The sequence below is a fragment of the Furipterus horrens genome, unplaced genomic scaffold (assembly GCF_987537825.1).
Source record: "Furipterus horrens unplaced genomic scaffold, mFurHor1.1.pri manual_scaffold_12, whole genome shotgun sequence".
NCBI classification, from domain to species: Eukaryota; Metazoa; Chordata; class Mammalia; order Chiroptera; family Furipteridae; genus Furipterus; species Furipterus horrens.
This window is the reverse complement of record NW_028327182.1, coordinates 18,748,945-18,771,964: the sequence shown is the minus strand read 5'-3', so window position 1 is coordinate 18,771,964 and position 23,020 is coordinate 18,748,945. Positions and strand designations below refer to the sequence as shown.

General features: G+C 32.1%; 1 protein-coding gene across 2 annotated transcripts in view; it reads right to left on the bottom strand.

The window, feature by feature from the left end:
* Positions 1-23,020, bottom strand: part of MYCBP2 (MYC binding protein 2) — a 258,565-nt gene that overhangs the window by 116,671 nt on the left and 118,874 nt on the right. For both annotated transcript variants that reach the window (XM_090258643.1, XM_090258644.1), the window contains exons 28-37: positions 20,990-21,124; positions 19,231-19,314; positions 17,836-17,932; positions 15,238-15,430; positions 14,401-14,675; positions 10,750-10,971; positions 6,736-6,927; positions 4,346-4,552; positions 3,381-3,512; positions 1,876-2,054 (exon numbers count right to left, since the gene is read on the bottom strand). In XM_090258643.1, the coding sequence (XP_090114769.1) occupies positions 1,876-2,054; positions 3,381-3,512; positions 4,346-4,552; positions 6,736-6,927; positions 10,750-10,971; positions 14,401-14,675; positions 15,238-15,430; positions 17,836-17,932; positions 19,231-19,314; positions 20,990-21,124 (1,716 nt within the window). The remainder of the gene's footprint in view (positions 1-1,875; positions 2,055-3,380; positions 3,513-4,345; positions 4,553-6,735; positions 6,928-10,749; positions 10,972-14,400; positions 14,676-15,237; positions 15,431-17,835; positions 17,933-19,230; positions 19,315-20,989; positions 21,125-23,020) is intronic.

Below are 23,020 nucleotides of genomic sequence, written 5' to 3'. Positions count from 1 at the left end.
AAGTTAAGAGACTTAAATAGTTTAAAACAATTAATTTTAAAATTGAAGCCAAGGATACTTATACTAAAGCTTGGTAAAAATAAAAATCAAGATATCTAAAACACTGTATTTTGTAGGAGATATAAAGCTTGGATAGCAGATGCTTTTTAAAAATTCTCACCCAAGGAAATGCCTATTGATGATAGAGAAAGGGGAAGGGAAGGAGTGCAAGAGATAGGGGGAGAAAGATCGATATGAGAGAGGAACATTAGTCAGCTGCCTCTCATATTTACCCTAGCTGGGGACCAAACCCACAGCCTAGATACTTGTGTGCCCTGACCAGGAATCTAACCTGCAGCCTTTTGGTCTACAGGACAACGCTCCAACTGACTGACCCACCTGGCCAGGGTGGATAGCAGAGGCATTTAAGGGGCTCTCCAGCTTTTGAAATACATTAACTCTTCTCTTGTGCATGATATGGTTTTTAATCTATAGTTTGAGAAAGAGAAAAATGTAGTATTTATTTTAGTGCTATGGCTGGTTTGGCTCAGTGGATTGAGCGTCGGCCTGCGAGCTAAGTGTCGCTGGTTCAATCTTCCAGTCAGGGCACATCAGAGAAGGAAAACTCTGACTCCAAAAAACCTCCGCTGCCTTGCGGCATACCTCTTCAGGGGAAAGGCTAAGGGAGTAAACCCCGACAGAAAATCCGGAGCCGGAGTCCCTAAGGCGGTTTGACGTTGTAGTCAACACCGGCAACTCCTGCGGCGCACCTGAAGCCAAGCTGTATTGACTCCGTCTTTCCCTTGGACCCTTCAGCTGCGAAGAGAGGGGGGGTCTGCTGCATGGGCAACAGCAGACCCTCCATATCACCCTGCCCAGGCTCTGTAGCTTCAGCTTCACTGGAGAGGACACTCCAGCGTCATTGCAAGATGTCAATTCAACACGGGAGGAGACAGATACCGTGTCACTCCCGAGTCAGACTGCACAACCATTCTCGGCGGTGCAGATAGACTCTTAAGAAGCTACACCATCGTCTCTCGAGACGGATGGCTGCCGACGACGACGACGACGATGTAACAAAGTTTTTATGGCTTAGGTGAAGGGACTAGAAAGCTTTTTCATCTTGGAAGCAACACACCAATGTCTAGCTATTTAACACCTAGTATTTGTATTCTATTTCACAAGCAGAAGGGAGGCAGAAAACCTACATCCAGGAAAACTGTTTTGGGCTAACTGTCTAGGCAATGTCTCCTTATTGTTTATGAAGGAAACAGAAGAAGCAGCAAGCCTCTGGAAGTGATGTGCAACTTCAGTGAATTGATGCTAACTTAGGTCGAGGACAAATGTAGTGATTGGTATGCACTACTCCCTAGGATTCCAACTAAATTGCTACAGGAAAATTCAGATTCAGTGAGAAATATATACTTAAAAGTGTTTTTAACCCCAAAATATTTTTTAGTTTCCTACTATTTAGAGAAGGAATGGTTTTGTTAAAACATATTATAAGAAATACATTAGTATACATTATAGGCTCATCAAAATAATCTGCAGACTGTACAAAAAAATCAAGGCAATACTGGCACTTGGGCAAGCTGACTGATCATCAACTTAGGTATTTTTGAAAAAGAAATAAGTACATTCCATTTAAATTAGAAACTGCAGACCACAAACTATAAAAGTGACAAAAGCACATATGCCCAGTATATAAGTCTCAAAGGTATTATAGAAATAATGGCAAAAAAGTAAAATGAGACCTTTTAACATGAATTATCACAAGTACTATCTGCAAGGAAGACACACCAAATAATTCACTTATAACTGCCAATTTCCCTTGATAGTAAGGTGTATATGTTCTACCACTTTAAAGTAGTTCTTTATCTGTATTCACACACCTACCTATAGTAAAGTATCTGTGGAATCTGTCCTCTGGTTTGGTTTGTGCCGTTACTACTCAAGCTGCACGTGCTGAACGTAAATGTTACACCGTCAGGGCACTGAACTGTGGTCATTCCTCCATCTCCATTGGCCGTTCGGCTGCCATAGTTCCTCAAGCGCACAGCATATTTTACATTTTCCTTAATAATAAAGATGTAAGACATACTTAGTCATAATACACAGAAGATAAACAAAAAGAACTCTGCAGTAAACTGGGCAAATATACTGAATTTCTTTCTCATATATATAGATCATTCAGTTAAACGAGTCTTTAATGAATTAAACAGGATGATAACTAACACCGATATTTATTTTTTAACAGAAACTGTCCAAAGTACTTTTGGTGATTTAATTTAATTAATCCTTAAAATAACCTCATAAAGTACAATTACTACCCCTATTTTACAGACCAGGAATCTGAGGCACAGAGAAGTTAAGTAACTTGCCCAAATTCACAAAGCTAGGATTTGAATACACACAGTGTGACTCTAGTTCCTGCTCTTAATAATGCTACAAAGAGTATTAGCCATAATAAGAGATTAAAAATACATAAAACAATGCTTTCCTTTGATGAATTTAATTTTTGAAATACTTTTAAATGACAGAAAAATAACAATGAGTCCATTATATTTTTATACCAAGAGATACTCAGAAACAGAAATAGATAGGCAGGCATGGGAGAAAATATCCATACGAAAGAGTTGTCTAAGAAATGATGCAGTGTACATAGAAAATATGAGATACAGACACTGGTGTCTGATTCATGATATAGACTTCACAGTAAAGTTTTTTTGTTTTTTGGTATCTATAAACTCTTTTTGATGAAGTTTCTGGTACACTTATGTAAAATTCTGCTTTATAATGATAATTATTACAGTTGCATTCAGATTCACTTATTAATAATTAATATTAAGTAAAGTTTCTGTTTTGACAAAGTTACTTAGTGCTAGGCAATTAAGTTATATAAAGTAATAATAACTGTAATAGTTAATATTATTTGTTAAGATCATTTATCTTTTTAAATGAGTGTTGGCACAGTAAGAGAAGGAAAGATAGGAATTAATATTTATTGAGTTTCTAAATTGTGCTAGACATTGAGGCCAGTATTTTATTCCATCATTCAATTTAATTGGAACAGTATTACAATTCCCAGTCTCCAGGTATGTCTAAGACTGGTTAAATGATGACATGTCCCATGTCTTAGTGCTAACATATGGCAGCAGATATGTGAAGCTAGGTCTCTTTGACTTCAAAACCTAGCAATACCTTTCATCACACAATATTTTTTACTATACCAGACTTATTAAGAGATCTTTTGTAACAACAGAATATTATACAGTACAATAACAAGAATATAGTAAGTACTCTTAAAACATTTAAAGCACCACATAAAGGAATATGCTATTTTTAAAGTAAACTGCATAATAATACCTCTTACTTGCAAAAGAAACATATTATAAAATTACCTTTAAAGGAACAGCTTTGTCAAGTCTGATTTCAGCGATATCACTGGGTGAATCATCTGTTGTATAGGTCCCTTTGACTAATTCTAGAGATGTCCATCTGTGAGAATGAGTTGAATCTCCTACATGTTCACTCTAATTAAAACAAACCCAAACAAAATCCACTATACTCTTTTTCATACGAATAATTTTGACTTATAATCAATAATTGTTTTAAAGCATTTTAGTTTATTGCATATAAAATTAATTATTAGCATTTCAGGATACACACAAAAATTTTGGGGGTGCTCTATAAACTACTTTTATCTGATTTCCTGGCAATTCTACAACCTAAGTCATATAAATGGACTTCTTCTCCCATCTGATATCCTAAAAGGATCCCCACCTCTTCATAAGAATAATGTTGTATCTAATTATAGAGACTAATGAAATAGAGAAATAATTAAATTAATTGCTCAAAAAAAGTCAAACACAGACTGCTATTTATTAAAAAAAAAAAAAAAAAAACTACCCCTTGTCCCTTAATAAAACTTTGTGAAAACTCAGGCCTTTTAATTCAGAGAATATAGCAAAATATAGCTAAATTAATTAAAAAATACCATAAGCATTCTATGACAAAAAATTGCTTAACTATGGATATAAGTAATATCAGTCTGAATATTGTTTTTGTTTCTTGAGAACTTACAATAGCAAAAAAAAATTATTCAAGATTATAATCAGAGGCTTAGCTATAAAATTTCTAGTCTTTTCATTTAAAATCTTCCTTGGAAGTGTAAAAAATATTAGGCAAGAATGACCAAAGATGGCAAGAAGCAATCAGGGAGAGTCGCTCTCTTTCAGAAAATTTCTTTATTGTCATCCATCTATGACTGATCTGCAAAACCCTCACAGAGCTGGACTATCATATTACAAGAAGTCCTACCACACAAGCCACACAGCAACATGAACACTGTAAGAGAGGTACTTACATCATCAACCAGCACCTCTAATTCATATTCATGGATTCCACCTCCTCCATAGACAGAAAAACCAACCACAACTATTCCAGGCTTGTCAACTGAAAAACAGATTGCATCAGGGGACCCATTCCCAGTGTTCCAACTTCTTCCCTGACTTGTTTTTGTGAATCGGTTAGCACTGGCTTTAACAGAGTGAAGAGAATTAAGTCCATCGATCTGTGAATGACAAAAGCAATTACATCAGTAGTCTACCTGAGTGTTAGTAACATACCTTTAGCAAAACTATCCAAAGATTTCTAAGAAATTCAATATAGTAACGTGCATTTAACAGGCAGGTTGAGACCTTCCTTAAAGGTACGTTTGATTAAGAGATTATGCAGCAATAAAACCAGATTTTATCATTCTATATTCACAAATCAGGATCACTGGGAGTATTTTCTTCTTTTAGTCTCATTAAACTATACATTTCACTTAATTTATAATGTCAGAACTATAAACTTATGTAATCACAGTCATACCATATGAATTATTACTCATTTTGAAAGGAGAAACCAAAAATGTCATCAATACTTTACAGACCAATAGATTTCAAACTATGCCAGCGCGAGTTCTAGGAATTCTGTAGATAGGTACTCAAGAAAGCGGTGAACTCAGGTTCCCCTCTACAGCCAGACCATCTCTCCTCTTAGCTATGAATTTTCAAGTAAGACTTCATTTGCAGAAAATGTTCTGTCTGAAGTCTGACTAACTAATCCACACAGTGGTGTTATAACTTGCCATTCAATATTTTTGAATATATATACAAATACAACCTCACTAGTTATAGGCTTTCATTAGAGAAGATCAGAGAACTTATTTTGGTTTAAAACCAGTCTTTTTAATTATAGGTCCTGCTACGGATCTAAGTTGGCTGCAAAAATTTGGAAGACGTACAAGAGGAAGGAAAGTGAAGTTTATAAATCTATCAAGAACTACAAACTTCCCTGGGAAGGAAAGAAATATGGATATCTAAGACAGGATTTTTAGGAACTTCCAAGGTAGTATATTAGGGACCTGTAATTTGGGGTATTCCTTTTCATTAGAAAGGCTACTTCACAGGGAATAACTAAATAGTAACATTCTGAGGGGAACCTATGCACTACAGACTTTTTCTTCCAGGATCTATTACAGAAGGGAAGCATATTATAGACTAAATGAACAAAAAAAAAAATTTTTTTTTAAATTTTCTGACAGGGCTTCAAAAGCATTTGAGGCCAAAGCCTAAGTTCACTAAGAAATGGGGGACATGCTTCCCAGGGTGAGATCCTAAAATTTGTTCAGATTCATGTAATCATTCAAAAACCCTAAAGGCTAAACTGTCATGATAAATTAATAATGAGTGTAGACTAAATGGGTTAATTCAGAATAGATTTTAAAATAAATTTATAAATAGGAAAAAGTGAAGACCAGGAATTATAAAAGTAAAACAGAAAAAATTCCTTTGTAAGAAACTTGAGACCTGGGACCACTGAGTATATGCTAGTTATTAAATATTCATTGGAATGATATAATTTATATTATGACATGATTTTCCAAACCAATGTACTATGTGCTTTTGGGGGGAAACAGAATCATTCACCAAATTCAGCCAAAGTCTTTAGATAACTTATAAAACAGATATTATAGGGCAGTGAAATAGTGAAATATATTACTTTGCAAAATGTAGAAGTACTTTAAAATGTTTCAAAATGGTTTTCTTAAACATAATATTTGGTCCTTTTAAAACTTTTTCAGGATGGCTATACAACTATGCACTTAATGTCATTACACTGCACACAGAAAAAATTAGAATAACTTATGTTATTTATATTTTACTATATTAAAAATCTTTGTGACTTATATATATATATATTTGTCTTGGATCAATCAAGTGGGCAGAGCTCAGTTTTGAACATCTTTACCTTTTCCACGCTATGTGTTTATTAATAGTGGTCCTACTTCTATTACTCATTGTGCAGCAACGCAAACTATTTTTGCTTTTATTGGGACATGGCAGTAGGGTTGTGCAATGGAGCAGCTAAGAGAAAAACATATATACTCGCATTTTTGTATTACTGTAACATCCTTGGTAAACTGATAAAAGAAAGCAAGTAAGAGCAGAGAAGACATATAAGATAGAAACAGCCTAGCTAGCTGAAAGGTATTTTTTTAAGAAAAAAACAGGGGAAGGGGGATAAAGGGGACTAAATGGTAATGGAGAAAATACAATAAAGGTTACATTTAAAAAAGAAAGAAAAATAAAAAAAAAAAAACACAGTGAGACTGAAATCAGTTTCTATGAAGCCAAAATATATGAAAAAAGAAACTATGTGGGAAGTTTAATCATGTGCTTATTAGCCAATCTCAAAATAAACCATTACCTCCGATCCCAGGGCTGAAGCTGTCAGTTCACTGACAATACTGGCCAGTAACCCACAGGTGTTGGAGACTAGGTGGGAGGAGAACAGTTCATTTTCTCTCCTCAGGCTGTTCCTGACTGGGAGCACAACAATAACCAGCATTTTCTCCAGAACTTCACGGAAGCTTGTCATCCCTGAGATATTCTCTTCGCTCTGTGATACATAGGGGAAAAAATGTTCCAAGCTACTACTTTATTTTCCTTCACATGAGCACTCGGTTTGAAAACCTTGTCTTTCTAGGTGATGGCCTTAAAATTCAGATATGAGTCTGTGTCTATAAATCTATCCAGCCATATGTGGAGTCATTATATCTGCTTTTCACTTAGAAGTCCTTTTTTGAATTATTAGCATCTGTGTACCGTAAAACTACATCACATTTACAAGATATGTTTTATTACTTTTTGTCATTTTCACTTATTCTCTTAACTTTTCAATAACAATTCTACATGAAAAAAAAAAAAACCAGAATAACTCTTCCCACTAAAAAGCTTTCTCTATAGTCAAGATTCCAATCTCAGATCATTATTTCTGGTATATTTAGAGGTAAAGCAACTAGCAAATATTGTAGTCTGTGCAAATCCATTCTTTTACAAAATTTTTTCTGTACATGCATGTCATGAAAATGTGGAATTCTACTATAACTACTCTTATACAATTTTATAACTTCCATATATTTGACTTTATAAGTGAAGAGAGAAAAATTCCAACCCCTACCAATGAAAAAAGTTCAAGATAAAAAATGAAAGAATCCCATTAAAGACCAATGGGAAATACTTTTTTCCCAGGAAAAAGAAAAAAGATGATTAATCTATTTTAATTGCTATCCAGCATGAACATTATGTATTTCCTTTACCATCATCAATATCTCTTAGCCCATTGTAGATAGAGAGCAAAATGCATTTAATTTCACCAAGAGGCCAATTGTGACCAATAATCCTTTCAATTCTACCGTAGACTAGGGAATCGAACAATTTGGATCTAGCTCCAGTTTCTTCATAGTGACTTGACTTCATCTGTAAAATCAGGAGATCTCTTTGCTATGATTCATTGATGAAAATTACTATGCGGGCTCCTAAGCAAACAAATTCTTCCACAATACATATTATATTCCACACTGCTTTACCAGTTATACTTTATATACAGATTCAACAGATTTCATAAAAGTCATAAAATTTCAGGGTGTAAAAGGATCATAAAGTTTTATCACACTCTTCCAAAGACAAATCAAATATGTAAATGGGTATACTTTCAATCCATTAGAGAAAATTAAGTAAATTTTCAGTGAAAATTATCAAGAGTATTATATATCATTTTCAATGTCTTCCTTAATGTACAATCTTAGGCTGAAAAAAATAAGTCACTTAGAGATTATCATCTTCCATCTTTAAGTTATTTGTATTATCCACTTGAATAAGATCACCATAACATTTTGGTCAATTTCCTATGTAATTGGTTTTCTTGTCTTTAAAATAATCAATTACCAATTTTGTTTTATCCCTGTATCACTTTCATTCCCCAGGAACTTTACTTTCTGGAACATCTGAGAAAGATAAGTTTTTACAAAATTCAATCCCAAATTGCCCTCCATTATCAATAATCTTGTATGGCTTTACCTAGGGTGTAAGGGGTGAGGGATAAGAGATCGTATTTATTTAGTTATGCCCATTAATTTCCTAAATCAGTGATTGACAAAATTAATGCAAGAAGCTTCCCATATAATCTTAACATGGAGTTGATAAGAGTCAATATGCTTTTGTTAAAAGACCAAAAAGAAAAAGAGAAAATTTAGCACATCATCAGCCACTAAAATTTTAGAAAAAGGTGATCATATTCACTAGTGGTGGGGAATACAAGCTGACACTAGCTTTCTGGATGGTATTTTGCCAATTTATAATACAGTTTTAACATTCTTTTCTTTGATTTGAGAATTTTTCCACTCCTAAAAATCTGACCTGGAAAAAAATCAGTATGCATATACATAAAATTTTAGACAATGATATATTCAACAGCATTGTTTAAAATACTGAAATATGGGAAACTATGAATATATATATATATATATATAAAGAATTGATTAAAATTATTACATTACACTCAAATGGTAGAATTTTATAATAGCCATTAAAAATAGGGTAGAAGAATATATAGTAATCTGGATAAATCCTCATAGACTATTAAGATAGAAATACAAATATATAATTACTAATTGTTAATAATCACCAAATGTGAGTAGTTCTCTAAAAATGGTTTTAAAATATTGTTGGGCCCTGGCTGGGGAGCTCAGTTGGTTAGAGTCATCCCAATACACCTAGGTTGCAGGTTCAATCTCTGGTCAGGGCAAATACAAGAATCAACCAATGAATGCATAAATAAGTGAAACAGCAAATCAACATTTCTTTTTCTCTGTCATATCAATAAATGAAAATATTATTTTTAAAATAATACATTTAAAAATGAATAAAATATTTAAATTTTACAGTATTTTTTAGAGAAAACACTGCAACACTAAAGAAGTCCAAAAAAAAGCACAGAATACCCAAAACTTTATCACCAAAGAATTATTTTCATTTCTCAGTATACTCTACCAGAATATATGTTACATACATACTATAAAAATGTCTTTTGCATACATATTTTACAGTCAGTCATCACAGAGCATATATACTTTTAATTGATTTTTAAATTTAAAATAAATGCCTTGATAATGAATGTAAATATAGCAAGTTTTAAAGGCTAAACCATAACCTATCAAATTGATGTATCTAAATTCAACTATTTCACTTATATCATAAATGTACAGTTAAGCCTTTAACTGAGGTTTTAAGTATTTTTTTAAAATAAAATATACATATAGCTTTAGTCTTCAAGTTACTTCTTTGGATAGTTTTCTTTGCAAATAGTCACTGCACTGAATTAACAATTTACCTTGTAAAAATATCTTCTATATACCCCAATTTAAGAGTTGCACTGATCTTTTTTCATCCTTGTATTAACTAGTAGCTAATTAAAATTACAGTAAATAGTAGATGTACAATAAATACTTGCTGAATCAGAAAAAGATTACTTATACTAATTGTATAATTCCGTAAACCATCTCTAAGTTTGCAGGTTTCCTCATGGTCTCAACAGCATAGAACTTTAGAGGAAATTTATTTTTCCTAATTTTTTACAAATAATTTGATAACCTTAAAAGAACTTTCATTCACATTTAATTACAAGTAAGGCTGAAATTTTTCCCATGCTGGCTTACTCTAAAGTCCCTGTTATATTTACATTTAATTTTTACTGAGGTCTTACAAAGGTAGTCTATTGACTCTGGAAATTTTTTTCCAATTCTGCTATTATCCTTTTTGTTTCCAAATGTCATTAAAATTTTCTTTTAATTTTCAGTTGCTTTTGTCAACAGGAAACTGCTATTGTACAATAATTATTTTTTCTATATTCTACTCCTTTTTTACTTAAAAAAATTAATTCTTATTCACTTAGGAGTAATTATATATGGTTTTCGTGTCTATTTGCTAATTTTTCTCCATAGTACTTTTTAATAAACCAGAAGCAGTTATTAGAGAATGTTTCTATGATTAGTGTCTTATCATGCTTATTTTAATGTAACAAAATGTTATTAAAATGTTTTAAAAGTTATTTATTTCCTTAAAATTCTACCTTGGTAATATAAAATAATGTATTAGAATATAAAAGTTTCTTACACTAGCTGCAACTCTCACATGATCAGCCAAAAACAAATACACAGGAATTTATTACATAACTCTCAAATTTCTTACAGGTTAGGAATCATTAAAAATAAAAAAATTAAAGAAAAAAGACTAGTCATTTATAGGTAAGTATGAGAAATATTTTTCATAATTTTAGTTCTTGTGAAACACATAATTATCTTGTAAATATATTTACTGATAGAGAGGCATAAACAGCTGGCTTAATATGCTTCAATTTACAGTTTTATTTCAGAAGACCTACCTGGCTGAGTTTTTCCATATGTGCTACCAAAAGGGGAAACCGGTGAACGAGTGTGGAGTCATTCTCTGTGCTGACTTGTTTCACAATTGATCGCAGCAGCACCTCTCCATCATATGCAATAGGGAAGATAGACGTCAGCTTAACAGAAGTGTGACACAGAGCTGACATAACAGCTGCTAGCAGTCGACTACTTGATGTCTTGAAGTTGGCTTCTTGGATATCCTTTTAAAAACAAAAATATGTGCCCCACCTCAGAAATACTCAATAATTATAATTCAAATTTCTGGATGTATAAAAGGTAAACACCCTTTTAAATCATACCCAAATTCTCTAGAATTCAACCATTGTAATTGTCTTGTTAAAGGACAATATTACATCGATATTTTTAAACACATTTAAGTTACTACCCAATGAAGGTGAAAAACTATAGTTAGGTCATGAAAAATCAGCTTCCTGTTCTCCAGTAAATGAGTTCATATATATTTATGTATCTTCAGAATCAGTCCATTCCAGCACTATTAGTAACAAGCACTGAAACTATTTTCCTTAAATAACTATTTAAATTATAATTTTGTGCTACTATAACATTTCACTAATGTTAATAACATCTCACTAAGGTCACAAGATTATGTCATCACATTACAGGAAAAATTAGTAGCAAATAAAACAATTAAAAACTCATCAATACAAGATATCCTAATTCATAAAGGAATTTGTGTATTCTGTGTACACGTTACTTTGTTCATGAAACATGTGTCACAAAAACAGGCCAAAAGTAAAACAACATTCTAAATGTTAAACCAATGTTTGTTAAACTAAGCCTAGTCCGTAGCATTTCTCTATGATAAAGATAAGTAAGTGCTAGAGATATGCTAAGTAACATTGTACCTATACATGACAACATCATATTGTACACCCGATATGAGTTAAGAGGGTAGATCTCATGTTAAGTCTTCTTACCACAGTAACATATGTTTTGGAATGCCCAGAAAAATAGTCAGTATGTAAATAGCTAAAAACAATTTAAGAACAAAAAATAAGTTGCCTACTCAGATGTTATTACTGGAATACCTTTCCCCCAGGCTAGAATACCCTGGTGATTGACATCTGTGAATTATTTTTGTGAGAGGGGTGAAAGTGGGATGGGGTTCTAGAGATTCTCGTACAATGTTGAGTAGAAGTGGGGAGAACAGATACCTTGTGTGTTTTTCCCAAACTTAGAGGAGCAATCAATATTTCACCATTAATTTTGATGTTAGCTGTAGATCTTTTTGAAGATATCCTTTATCAGATTAGGAAGTTTCCTTAAATCCTAATTTGCTGAATTTTCATCACTGAATAAATGCTGATTTTGTCAGTGACTCTTTTCAATCTGTGGTTGGGAACTGTATGCAAAGTGCTGGCCTAAGTTATATGCAAATTTTCGATGTGTGGGTGGTCAGCGCACCTAACCCTCACATTGTTCAAGGGTCAACTATATTTTCTCTGTATCTATTGAGATCATATAACTTCCCCTCTTTATTCAGTTATATGGTGAATGTCATTGACTTTTGAATGTTAAACTACCCTTGCATTTCTAAGATAAAGCCCACTTGCTTTGATATATTTTTTATATTGTTAGATTTGATTTGACAATATTGGTGAGAACTTTTTCATCTATGTTTCTGAGTAGTATTTGTCTATATTCATCTTTTAATAGCTTTGCCAAATTTTGGTATCAGAATAAAGCTAACTTGATAAATTAGTTGGGAAGTGTTGCCTCCTACATTTTTTAAGGAGTTTGTAAAAGATTGATTATTATTTCTCTCTTACATGTTTAAAAGAATTCTCCAATGGCAACATCTGGGACTGGAGTTTTCTTTGTGCTAGTCTTTGATTATAAATTCAATTTTTAATGGATATAAGGAAGTTTAGGTTTAGAGTTCTTGTTGTGCAAGTTTTGCTTAAGTTATATTTCAAGAAATTTTTCTATTTCATTCTAAGTTGTAATTTATTAGTATAAAGTTGTTCATAATATTCTCTTAATATCATTTTGATGTCTGTTGGATCTACAGTGATAGTCCCTGTTTTATATGTGTTTTTTCTTTCTCTCTAGTCTCTCAATCAGACTTTCTAGTTTTTAAATGTTGTCTTATTTTTTAAAAAATCACAACTTTTGACTTCATTAATTTTCTCTATTTATCATTTCACTAATTGCTGTTTTTATCTTTATTATTTCCTTCTTTCCATTACTTCCTTTGGATTTGATTTGTTCTTTTTTTCTGGCTTCTTAAGGTAGAAACTTAGATCACTGGTTTTAAACCTTTCTTTGCTAGTACTAACATTTAAAAGGATGCATTTCCTCTCTAAGCAGTGTTGTAGCTACTTCTTACAAATTTTTATGTGTTATATTTTTATCTTTTAGTGTGAAATATTTTCTAATATCCTTTGGATTTCTTCTTTGATTCACTGGTTACTTAGAAGTGTTGTCTATTTTCCAAATATTTGGTACTTTTCTTGATATATTTTGTTATTTATTTCTAATTTAATTCAATTGTGCTCTGAAAACACTTTAAGATCTTAGTCTTGTGAAATTGACTGAGACATTTTATGGCTTACCATACGATCTATGATCTATCTTTGCGAATATTATATGTATACTTGGAAAGAATATGTATACTGCGTTTGCACATTCTGTTTATTTAATTTTAGCCTCACCAAGAACATGTTTTCATTTCTTTTTTTTACAGAGGAAGAAAGAGAGGAAGGGAAAGACACATTGATGTGAAAGAAAAACATCAATTGGTTGCCTTCTACACCCACTTGGACTGGGAATTGAACCTGCAACCTTTCGGTCCTGGGACAATGCTCCAACCAATTGAGCCACACAAGCCAGGGCTGCATGTTCTGTTTTTTAAATGTCAATTAGGCCAAGGGGGTTGATCGTGTTCAAATCTCTTGTGTCCCTATTGATTTTTTGTCTAGTTGTTCTATTAATTACTGAAAAAGAAGCAATGAGGTCTCCAACTATCAACATAAATTTGTCTCTTTCTCCCTTTAGTTCTTTAAGTTTTTTGCCTCAGGTGTTTTGAAACTGTGATGTAGGGCATACACATTTATCAGGACTGTGGTTTCCTCACGAAGGAATGAAGGAATAAAGGATGTCAGCGTGCAAGTTCACTGACAGCTCTCTGCTGTTCTGCAGATACGGGGTGGTGGGGGCTGTGCTTCTAGTCCCCTCCTGGCTCTCACATCTCACTACTATCCCTTTTCTCTGTCACTCACTCACTCGCTCACTCACACACACACTCACTCACTCACTCACTCACACGCACTCACTCACGCACACACTCAACACACTCAACACACTCACACTCACTCATTCACTCACTCACTCACTCACACACTCACTCACTCACACACACACTCACTCACTCACTCACAGGTTCAAAGGACAAACTGGCAGCTGCACATCATGCCTACCAATTTTACAACTAAAAAATGATAAAGCAAACCAAAAAGCTTTTTGAACTTTGATTATGAAATCACATACGTATGCCAAACTGATTTCTTGACTTACCTTTTATAAAAGTTAGAGTGAGGCAACAGTTACTTATTTTCTTGAAGAAAATATGTCATATTTTCAACTAACATTTTATAAACTTAAATTACCTGATCCAAACAATTCAGCAGATCACAAAGGCAAGCCCACTGTAAGGCAGGGGTTGGGTAGAAAGAATGAAAACAGGCGGTAAAGGTATTATGACACTCCTGAAGGACGGCTTCTAGGAGACTCAAGGGTTGACTGAGATATCCTTGAGGATCATTATCCAGCTTCACCATACAGTGATCAACTCCTTCTGATAAAATTTTCCTTAACAAAGTTCTGGTTTTTCCAATACATTCTGCTAATTTGCTAGTTTCTTCTACAACTGCTTTACCTGTAGCTTTAAGAAAACAAAGCAGATTAGTAATTAAATAGAATAATAAATATGGAAGAAAACATTCAACACAATTCAAGTAATTTCTTATACAGCTAAAAATCACAAGTATTCAAAACCTAGAAAGGAAACAAAATTATTTCTTTTTAAAATCCAAATAGAAAAACAAAACACAACACTGGTTTCAGCATGTAAGTCCAAATCAATTGTCCAAAATATTTCTATTTGACAGACTCTGCTTAAAATAGTACTTTATTCGAGTATTTAATTTTAGCCTAATGTGACTCTTTGTTTTCAGAATGACATGTAATGTATTTTACTCTTTATAAGTCAATACATAAGCATAAAGACAGCTAGTGATCTTTTAAAAAATTTTTTTAATTGCATTTATTGGAGTGAACATTGGTTAATAAAATTATGTCGGTTTCAGATGCACAATTCTATACTACATCATCTGCACACTGTATTGTGTGTTCACCAAGAGATCTTAAACTCTTGGCTATCCCTACATATACCTTCTCAAGTTCTAAATATTTTCTTCCAAAGTCATTTAAAAAATACATCGTACCTGACACTGGGTAAATTTCACAGGTATACACACGCAGTAACCTCAGACAACAGGTACCCACAAAGCGCAACCTCTCCAAATCTAGAAGTGTCGCCGTGAACTGGAACCCTTTTAATCCTCTAAGTTCTTCAACTCCTAAGACTAAGGTGGTCCAGCTCCAGTGAAGGATACTCAACAACGACTCAAAGCACTCCTAACCCAGAACATGAAGAAACAGAAAACAATTAGTTCAAATGATACTATATGTTGAATCAAATGGAAAGATGACAATCAACTTCAAAACTTTATCTTGAAGTTCTTTACTAAATTTGGGTAGCCCAAATAACAGATGTTTTGTTAGTTCATTCATTAAATTACCATTAGGAGGATCCTTGAAGTAAAGTAGTTAGGAATCTATAAAAAATAATACTCTTCAATATGTACCTATTTACAAATATATTTTTAAGTTTCCCTGCTACCAACCTATCTAGTTTATTATATAAATATGAAAAAGTAAGAAAGTCACTCATAAACACATGTTTACTTGAAAGGAAAATTAAATTCTACATTTTCAAGGTAGTAATGTGAAAATAAAGCAAACATATTTTAAACATTTGAATAATTTTTGAATATAATAATGCATTTTGGTATATCAGTGATATCAAAACTTGTTTTATATCTACATATTAAAATGTACAATATAAACTATGCCAAATAGCAATAAGCAAGTTAATAGAAGATAAAAATTGACTGTAAAGATACTAAAAAATTCTTATTTGGATTTTTTAAAATTCTAAAATATGTGTTTATGGGGCATAAGCATCACTGTAGTTCTATTGGTCTGCAGGCTTTATTATGCTTATATGATGATGGATACTACCATAGATAAATCCTAAAGCAAAGAACTTATTCCCACCAAATTCTCATCCTCTGGTGTAATAATACCAAGAATAGTAAGAATTTATACTTAACTTTTTAAATAAATGATTGAATAAGTTTCCTATATAAAGATTACAATTACCTAATGACCAAAAAATCATTGACATAAGTATAAAAAAATTACTAAGTACAGAAAAAAGAGATCACTAAAAAAAGAAACAATATAATCATATACACTTATTTGGATCAAAAGATACCAAAGTGATCTTAACACTGAAAGGATCCAAGTTACCAAGGATCCAAAATTCTTGTAGTCTCTTACCCAAAGCACATTCTTTGTAAACTGCCATAGCTCTTTTGGAAGTCCAATTTGGTATAAATATCAAAATTGAAATGAGCACACTTCCAATAGAAATACTGACATAAGTAATCAAAGACACATATGTATGACTATAACAACAAAAAATGAGAAACAAACAGTCTTTTGATAGGAATAGAGTCAAATATATTAAATTAAGAGTGGGTCCTCAAATAACATAATTTCATTCAAACATCATTTTGTTTTAACATGATGAGATATCTAGAAGCTTAACTCATGTTTATAACAATTTGGCCACGGTAAAACTGGTTCCATTATATATCGTTTAGCTTAAGGCACAGGGGCTATCAGCAACGTTAAGTGAGGACTTACGGTACTACTATTTGTGGAATATGATGCAAACATTAGAAAAGACTGAAAAAGAGCCAATGTACTAACGTGGAATATGTCCAACAGTGCATACTATAAAATTTTGAAAAGGAAGATACAAACTTGAAGCATGATCAAACACAAGTAAGAAGGTTCACAGCACACTGCATATGCAGACTAATAACTATGTGTATATATAAAAAAAATAGCTGTGAGGATACATTTCAAAATGTAAATAATAGTTATATAGAGTAATAACAGGGTGATGGGGGAAAAAACTTCAATGTATCTTTAGTTTTTGTTTTATCTCTACCTTACCGTCACCAGGGATATGTAAAAATTTTGTGTTTTAAAAAATTAATTAAAAATAGAAGACATTTCCCTTTACCTTTTACTAATAGGACAGACAACCAGCTACATTAATAAATCAATTCATATAGTATCTTACAATTTACAAAGAATGTTTGTATCCCTTATGTCATTAGAAATTCACATGATGCTCTGACTTAGTTTGTGTAGGTATGTGACACAAACATCCTCAACTAATAAATGAAAAAGAAAGACTTCCTAAGCAATATACTATGATATTTCAATTGCATCCTGTTGACTTTTCATTCTACAGATGAAGCCTCAATAGCATACTGCATCTTTAAATGTAGAAGGTGATGTCAAGTACTTCAGTAAAATCACTAGCTAGACATGAGATTCTTCTATTTAGTTTCTAAAGCACTGAAATAACATTTGGGGGGCAATACCACCCTTTAGTTTTCCTTCACTTTCTAACTCCTTCAGCATATATATTCATACATGATTTATTAGAAAATTCACCAGTTATTTCAGAAATAGTAAGGCATGTTAAAATCAGTCACAATGTCTATTTAAACCATTATTTAAAGTTCATATTCTTGTGTATGGAATGTCAGTGCTAATATAAAAACAAACCTGAATTCATAAAGCTCTGCTGAAATAATGTTAAAAGAGTAGGTAAATGCTAAACATCAAAATAAAACTGAGCACTGGATAGAAATACTGAAATTTTAAAAATAGCTTACCACTGAGACGGTTCTTGCAAAAGATCTCTTTAAAATGTGTACAGGTTCACTGGTTTGCTGTTTGCCTTTTGAAGCACTGCCATCACTAGTTGGAAGTCTGAAGATAGCAGACACACATAAATTTATGCTTGAAAGGCCAATGATATTTTCCCTCTCAAAATATATATATTTGCAATTGTGAACTAATTAAACTATATATTTAAATATTTTTGTTAGGTAAAATGCAAATATAGAGCTTTTTAGAAACTTTTTCCAATGCTAAGCAAAATTTTAAGCACATGAGAATTTCATCATTTAAATTCCACCTTTGTAAGACTGGATAGTAGAGAATCTCTTACTAGACAACATATATAACTTACGTTTTGTACTAATGCTACTATTAAATTCCATTATTTAAAAGTTATTCAACAAATGCAGTCAAGAGTAATCCAAACAACTTGCTATGTTAATAATGCTACATATTACAAATATTAACTACAATAAAGAGCATAAACGTAAACAAAAATTTCTTCTTGGGAAAAGTGAGATTTATTCATATCATCTAGATTCTTAAAAGTGATTATCAGACATGAAGATACAGGAGACAGAGAATTACTATTCTAGAAGTATTTCTTTTGATTTTTACTACTTAAAGTAAGAATGACATTTTTTAGTGAGGATATGTATCTATGTGAATACTTTATTCTAAAAATTATTGCAGTAGTTCTCTAGAAGTAGATGGACATAAGCATATGCTTTCGTATATGTCTCCATTACCATAAGGTAAATTAAAATTCTAAATAACAGTAAAATATAATAAATATTATACATAAGCAAGCTATTATTTGATATTTGAAGTAAAAGTGAACATTTTTCAGCAGTGAGCAATTTACCAATTCACTTCTTCACAAGATGAACAAGAAAACAAAAGACTGCAGTAGATAATCAAGCCAACACCCAAGTTCCTGTCTAACACCCTGCTTTCATTTCTCTAAAACCAATTTTATTAACTTATAACATTTTGATATTGGTAAAATCAAGACATTATAAATGCAGGGTAGGGCAAAAGTAGGTTTACAGTTGTTCATATGGAAAATACAGTAATTAATAATAATAAAATAATGAGAAGACTGTTTTACATACTCACAACTGTAAACCTACATCTGCCCCACCCTGTATAAGTCACTAAAATATTGTTATTGGCATAACACAGATAATTTGAGTCATGATGTAATGTTTAAAATTAAGCTTGATGTAGAGAAAGTTTAAAAATATACAAAATGTTAAATGTAGCTATATTTCTACTAGTATATTATAATTTTCTAAATGCTTCAAATAATTTCTCCATTTTCATAGTGATCCTAGTTCTTTATAGCAAAGAATAAACTATTAATAAACTATATATATGCTAAATACCTGTATAATAATTGAGGTATCTGACCAGCGTTAACATCTGTACCATTATTTGATTTCTTTGAACTCTTAAATTGGAAAACAACCCTAAGAAAAGAAAAAAATGACAATGATACCAAAAGCAACACTGATCAGGGGTCACTGAAGTAAATAAGTAGCAACAATCATGTTTTTAAATCTTATGTTAATGAACTGAGATGCATTCTTGATGGAAAAAAATACAAGTATAAAGGTATTGTTCTGATATTAGTTCTAGATCTGAATGGCTTAATCCAGCAATATTCCAACTTTTTCATCTCATGAACTAATTATTAAACTAATTACTAAAATAGTGTGGCACACCAAAAAACACATTATATTTTTTGTTGCTCTGACAAAAAAGTAGGTAGAATTTTGATTCATTCACACTGGATACGTATTGTTATCTTGGCTGCTGTCATTTTTTAACTTGACAATCTAAGGGAAAAGAGGTCAGTAGTCAGGCATTCCATGTTTTAAAACTTCCTGTGGCACACTGGTTGAAAAATCACTGGCTTAATCAATAAAAGGAAGTAACTGAACCTGATCGGGAACTACTAGGTAAGAAGCCATCCTGTCTCCTTCCTTAGCCTTCTAGCTCAACATTAACCAGCACAATAAGCTTTCTACAAAATGTTTGAACTTACAAATAATTTAAAAGCTGCTTAATTAAATATTCTATAAGCTTTAGCTTCCAAATGCTATGACATTCCAAGGTTCATAACTGTATATGGGAACCATACAGTCCAGGATTGAAGCAGTTTCCCCAGTTCTAGCACACAGTCTTACAGTAAGTTGAAAAGGACACATACAATAAGAGACTTAATTCTTCTATAACATTCTACTTGAATATTTAGCAACATGAAATTCACCTCAAATAATTAGTGTGTTCTTTCTTTGGTCAGCTCTGTTATGAGCTGAACAAAACTATTTGAAATATTCTATTATGTAACTTTAATATAACATTTATTTAACTATTAAATAACATTTCAAATAGTTTATGCTAAAAATAAAAAAAATAAATTGAATTTCTCTTATAATGATGGTCCTGCAAACACACAAATCAGAGTAGAGAGTATGAAGGACTTTGATTTTAGCATCAAGAGACTCCAGGACCAGATTTGGGTCTGCCACACAGTAACCATGTGACATGAAGCAAATAATTTCACCTTTTGTCTCTCTATCCCCCTGAGTGTAAAATGGGGCTAATAACTGCATCACAAAGTTGCTGAAGGCATCAAGTAGCATAATACATATGAAAGTGTTTCTGAAACTGAAAAGCACTTTTCTTAAACCGTAAAATTCCCCAATTTTATTAACACTATATACTATTTCATATTGTTGAAGCTTCGCAATGTATAAACTATTTTCAAAAGCACTGTCAACTTTAATAGCAAGCATATATTTCTTATTTTACCATTTCCAAACTCCTCACTATAACTGTCACTTTCCTCTATATAATTTCTAACTCAGTAATAAGCTTTTAAACAATGTAACCCCCAGAAATACATAGCTACACCACCTGACTAGAGCAAAGAACTGCAGTGCCATTATTTGCCTTCTCTGTCTAGACTTTAATTTGGTATGAGGCAATATGAATTTAATTTTAGCAGTCATCTTATGCTCATGCCTTACTAAAATTTTTATATTACTAAAAAAACAAAACAAAAAACCTTGAGATTTCTAAGCAATATTCCACTACCAAAACTGAGAGTTGATTAAGAAACACACACATTTCGCTTACCCGTCATCTGTGGTAATAGAAGCTTGTCCATGAGACCCACAGTCACTGCTGGGTCCTGATACTCGAGCCCAGGCTACATACCACCACCCAGCTTGCAGGAGAACTGGTTCATCAAACATCATTGCATATTTTTCTCTGAGGAAAAAATTAGTGAGTCAAAGACAATGCCTTTGCATTTCTGTTACATACATTTATTCTTTAAATCCTTTATTAAAAAAACAAGAAATCCATTGTATTATAAGATTACTGTCAAACAATATTAACACTGCTTTATTTAAAAATATCTAGACAAGAACACAAACAGTATTTCCTTGCATTATGGTGATGGCATTACATTTCTTCCCCCTCCATCTTGAATTCTAAAACTTGCTTAAATGTTATAAAACTTTCATATTAAAATAAGGCCAAAAATTTAAAAGCTATTGTTAAAAAATGAAATTTAAAATTTTACTTTTGAAGTTAATTTATTCAACTAAAGTATTGAGAGGCACCATGTTAAGAAACCGCCTCTGGAGTGAGATTGCCCAAGTTCAAAGCCTAGCTTTGTGACTTGCTAGCTATGTTACCTTGGGCAAATTACTATGTATATCTTCTCTGTAACTCAGATTCTTCACCTGAAAACAGCTCCTAAGTTTCTTCTGAGGATTGATAATTCAGATCAAGTGTTTGAAACTGTGTCTATCACAATAACTACACAAAAAGTGTTTACTGAATTAGGAAGAGAGAAAGAATTCTAAATAATAAGGCATCTGATAAATATACATGCAAATTACAAAAGTAACAGAGTGGAAGGAATGTGTACTGCTTGTAGCTGGAGTAGAGGAAGGGGAAGAACATCATGAACAGATCTGTAGAGAAATTAAAGTACAAAACAGGGTCTGAAAATGGCAAGGGGTCCAGTTAGGTTATAACATCAAGATAGATATACAATAGTAGTAGATAGAAAGTTATAGAAGATGCTGTGAAAAATTATGGAAGCCCTTTAATGCTAACCTTAGGATTCTGGGATTTGTTCATTAAAAAAAATGAAGAAAATCTAGATGATTGTCTATACAAAATCATACACTTTTTGAGTCATAATCATATGCACAAAAATAAATGCTAAATGACAATGGCATCTTAAGACTTTGTTAAAAATTAGTTAACTTTCCTGAAATTTCTCTGATCTTTGTTTTTCTATAACATAAAAATTACTTAAAAAGTATCTCCTGATATTGGTTAATACAAATGAAGAAAGAGCCAAAATTTTTTTTAGGTTTACTATTTTGTTCTCAAAAGTATTTATCTGTTACAAGCAAATTCATTGACTTACTATCATTTTCAGAAAATATAGATTTTCAATAACAAAAAGCTTATGCACACAAGGTTTTCTTAACATAGCTCTCATTAGGAAGTACAGTGTGCTATTATTATTATTAAGCTCAATATATTTATTTTTCTCATCATAACACTCCCTGATACCAATCACTAACTAATCTGTCATAACACAGTGTTGAGATAATTCTTAGGTTTACCTAGAGGACTGATAAAATCTAAGTCTCTTCATGAATCTTCATAAATAAATATCTTGATTCTGGGAACCCCCTAAGATTTCACTAAAGCTGGCTGCCTTCCCAAAATGTGTTATAATCAAGCAGATACTATACACATGACGTTACAGTATACAGTTGATCTGAATTATGCCCCCCCACTATGACTATTTGGCACTCTATACATCAAATTAGGTAGTAAATAATTGTATCACATCCATAAAGCATTTGCACATTAGGTGTTTTCTAAGTGATGCATAAAAAATAAAAGTGTGCAAAATATATGTATACAGTATATCCATCTTATCTTCAGTGTAGAAATAGTCAGTTTATCTTGTGAAACACAAATATAAAGGATACTATTAGTTTTAATGCAGCATTGTTAAAAACAACACATTGCCTAATATAAAATTTAATTTAAAGTGTCTGGTCACAGCAGATTATTTAAAACTTCATTTTAAAATTATGCTGATTCATTTATAATGAATTGTTCACATGAATT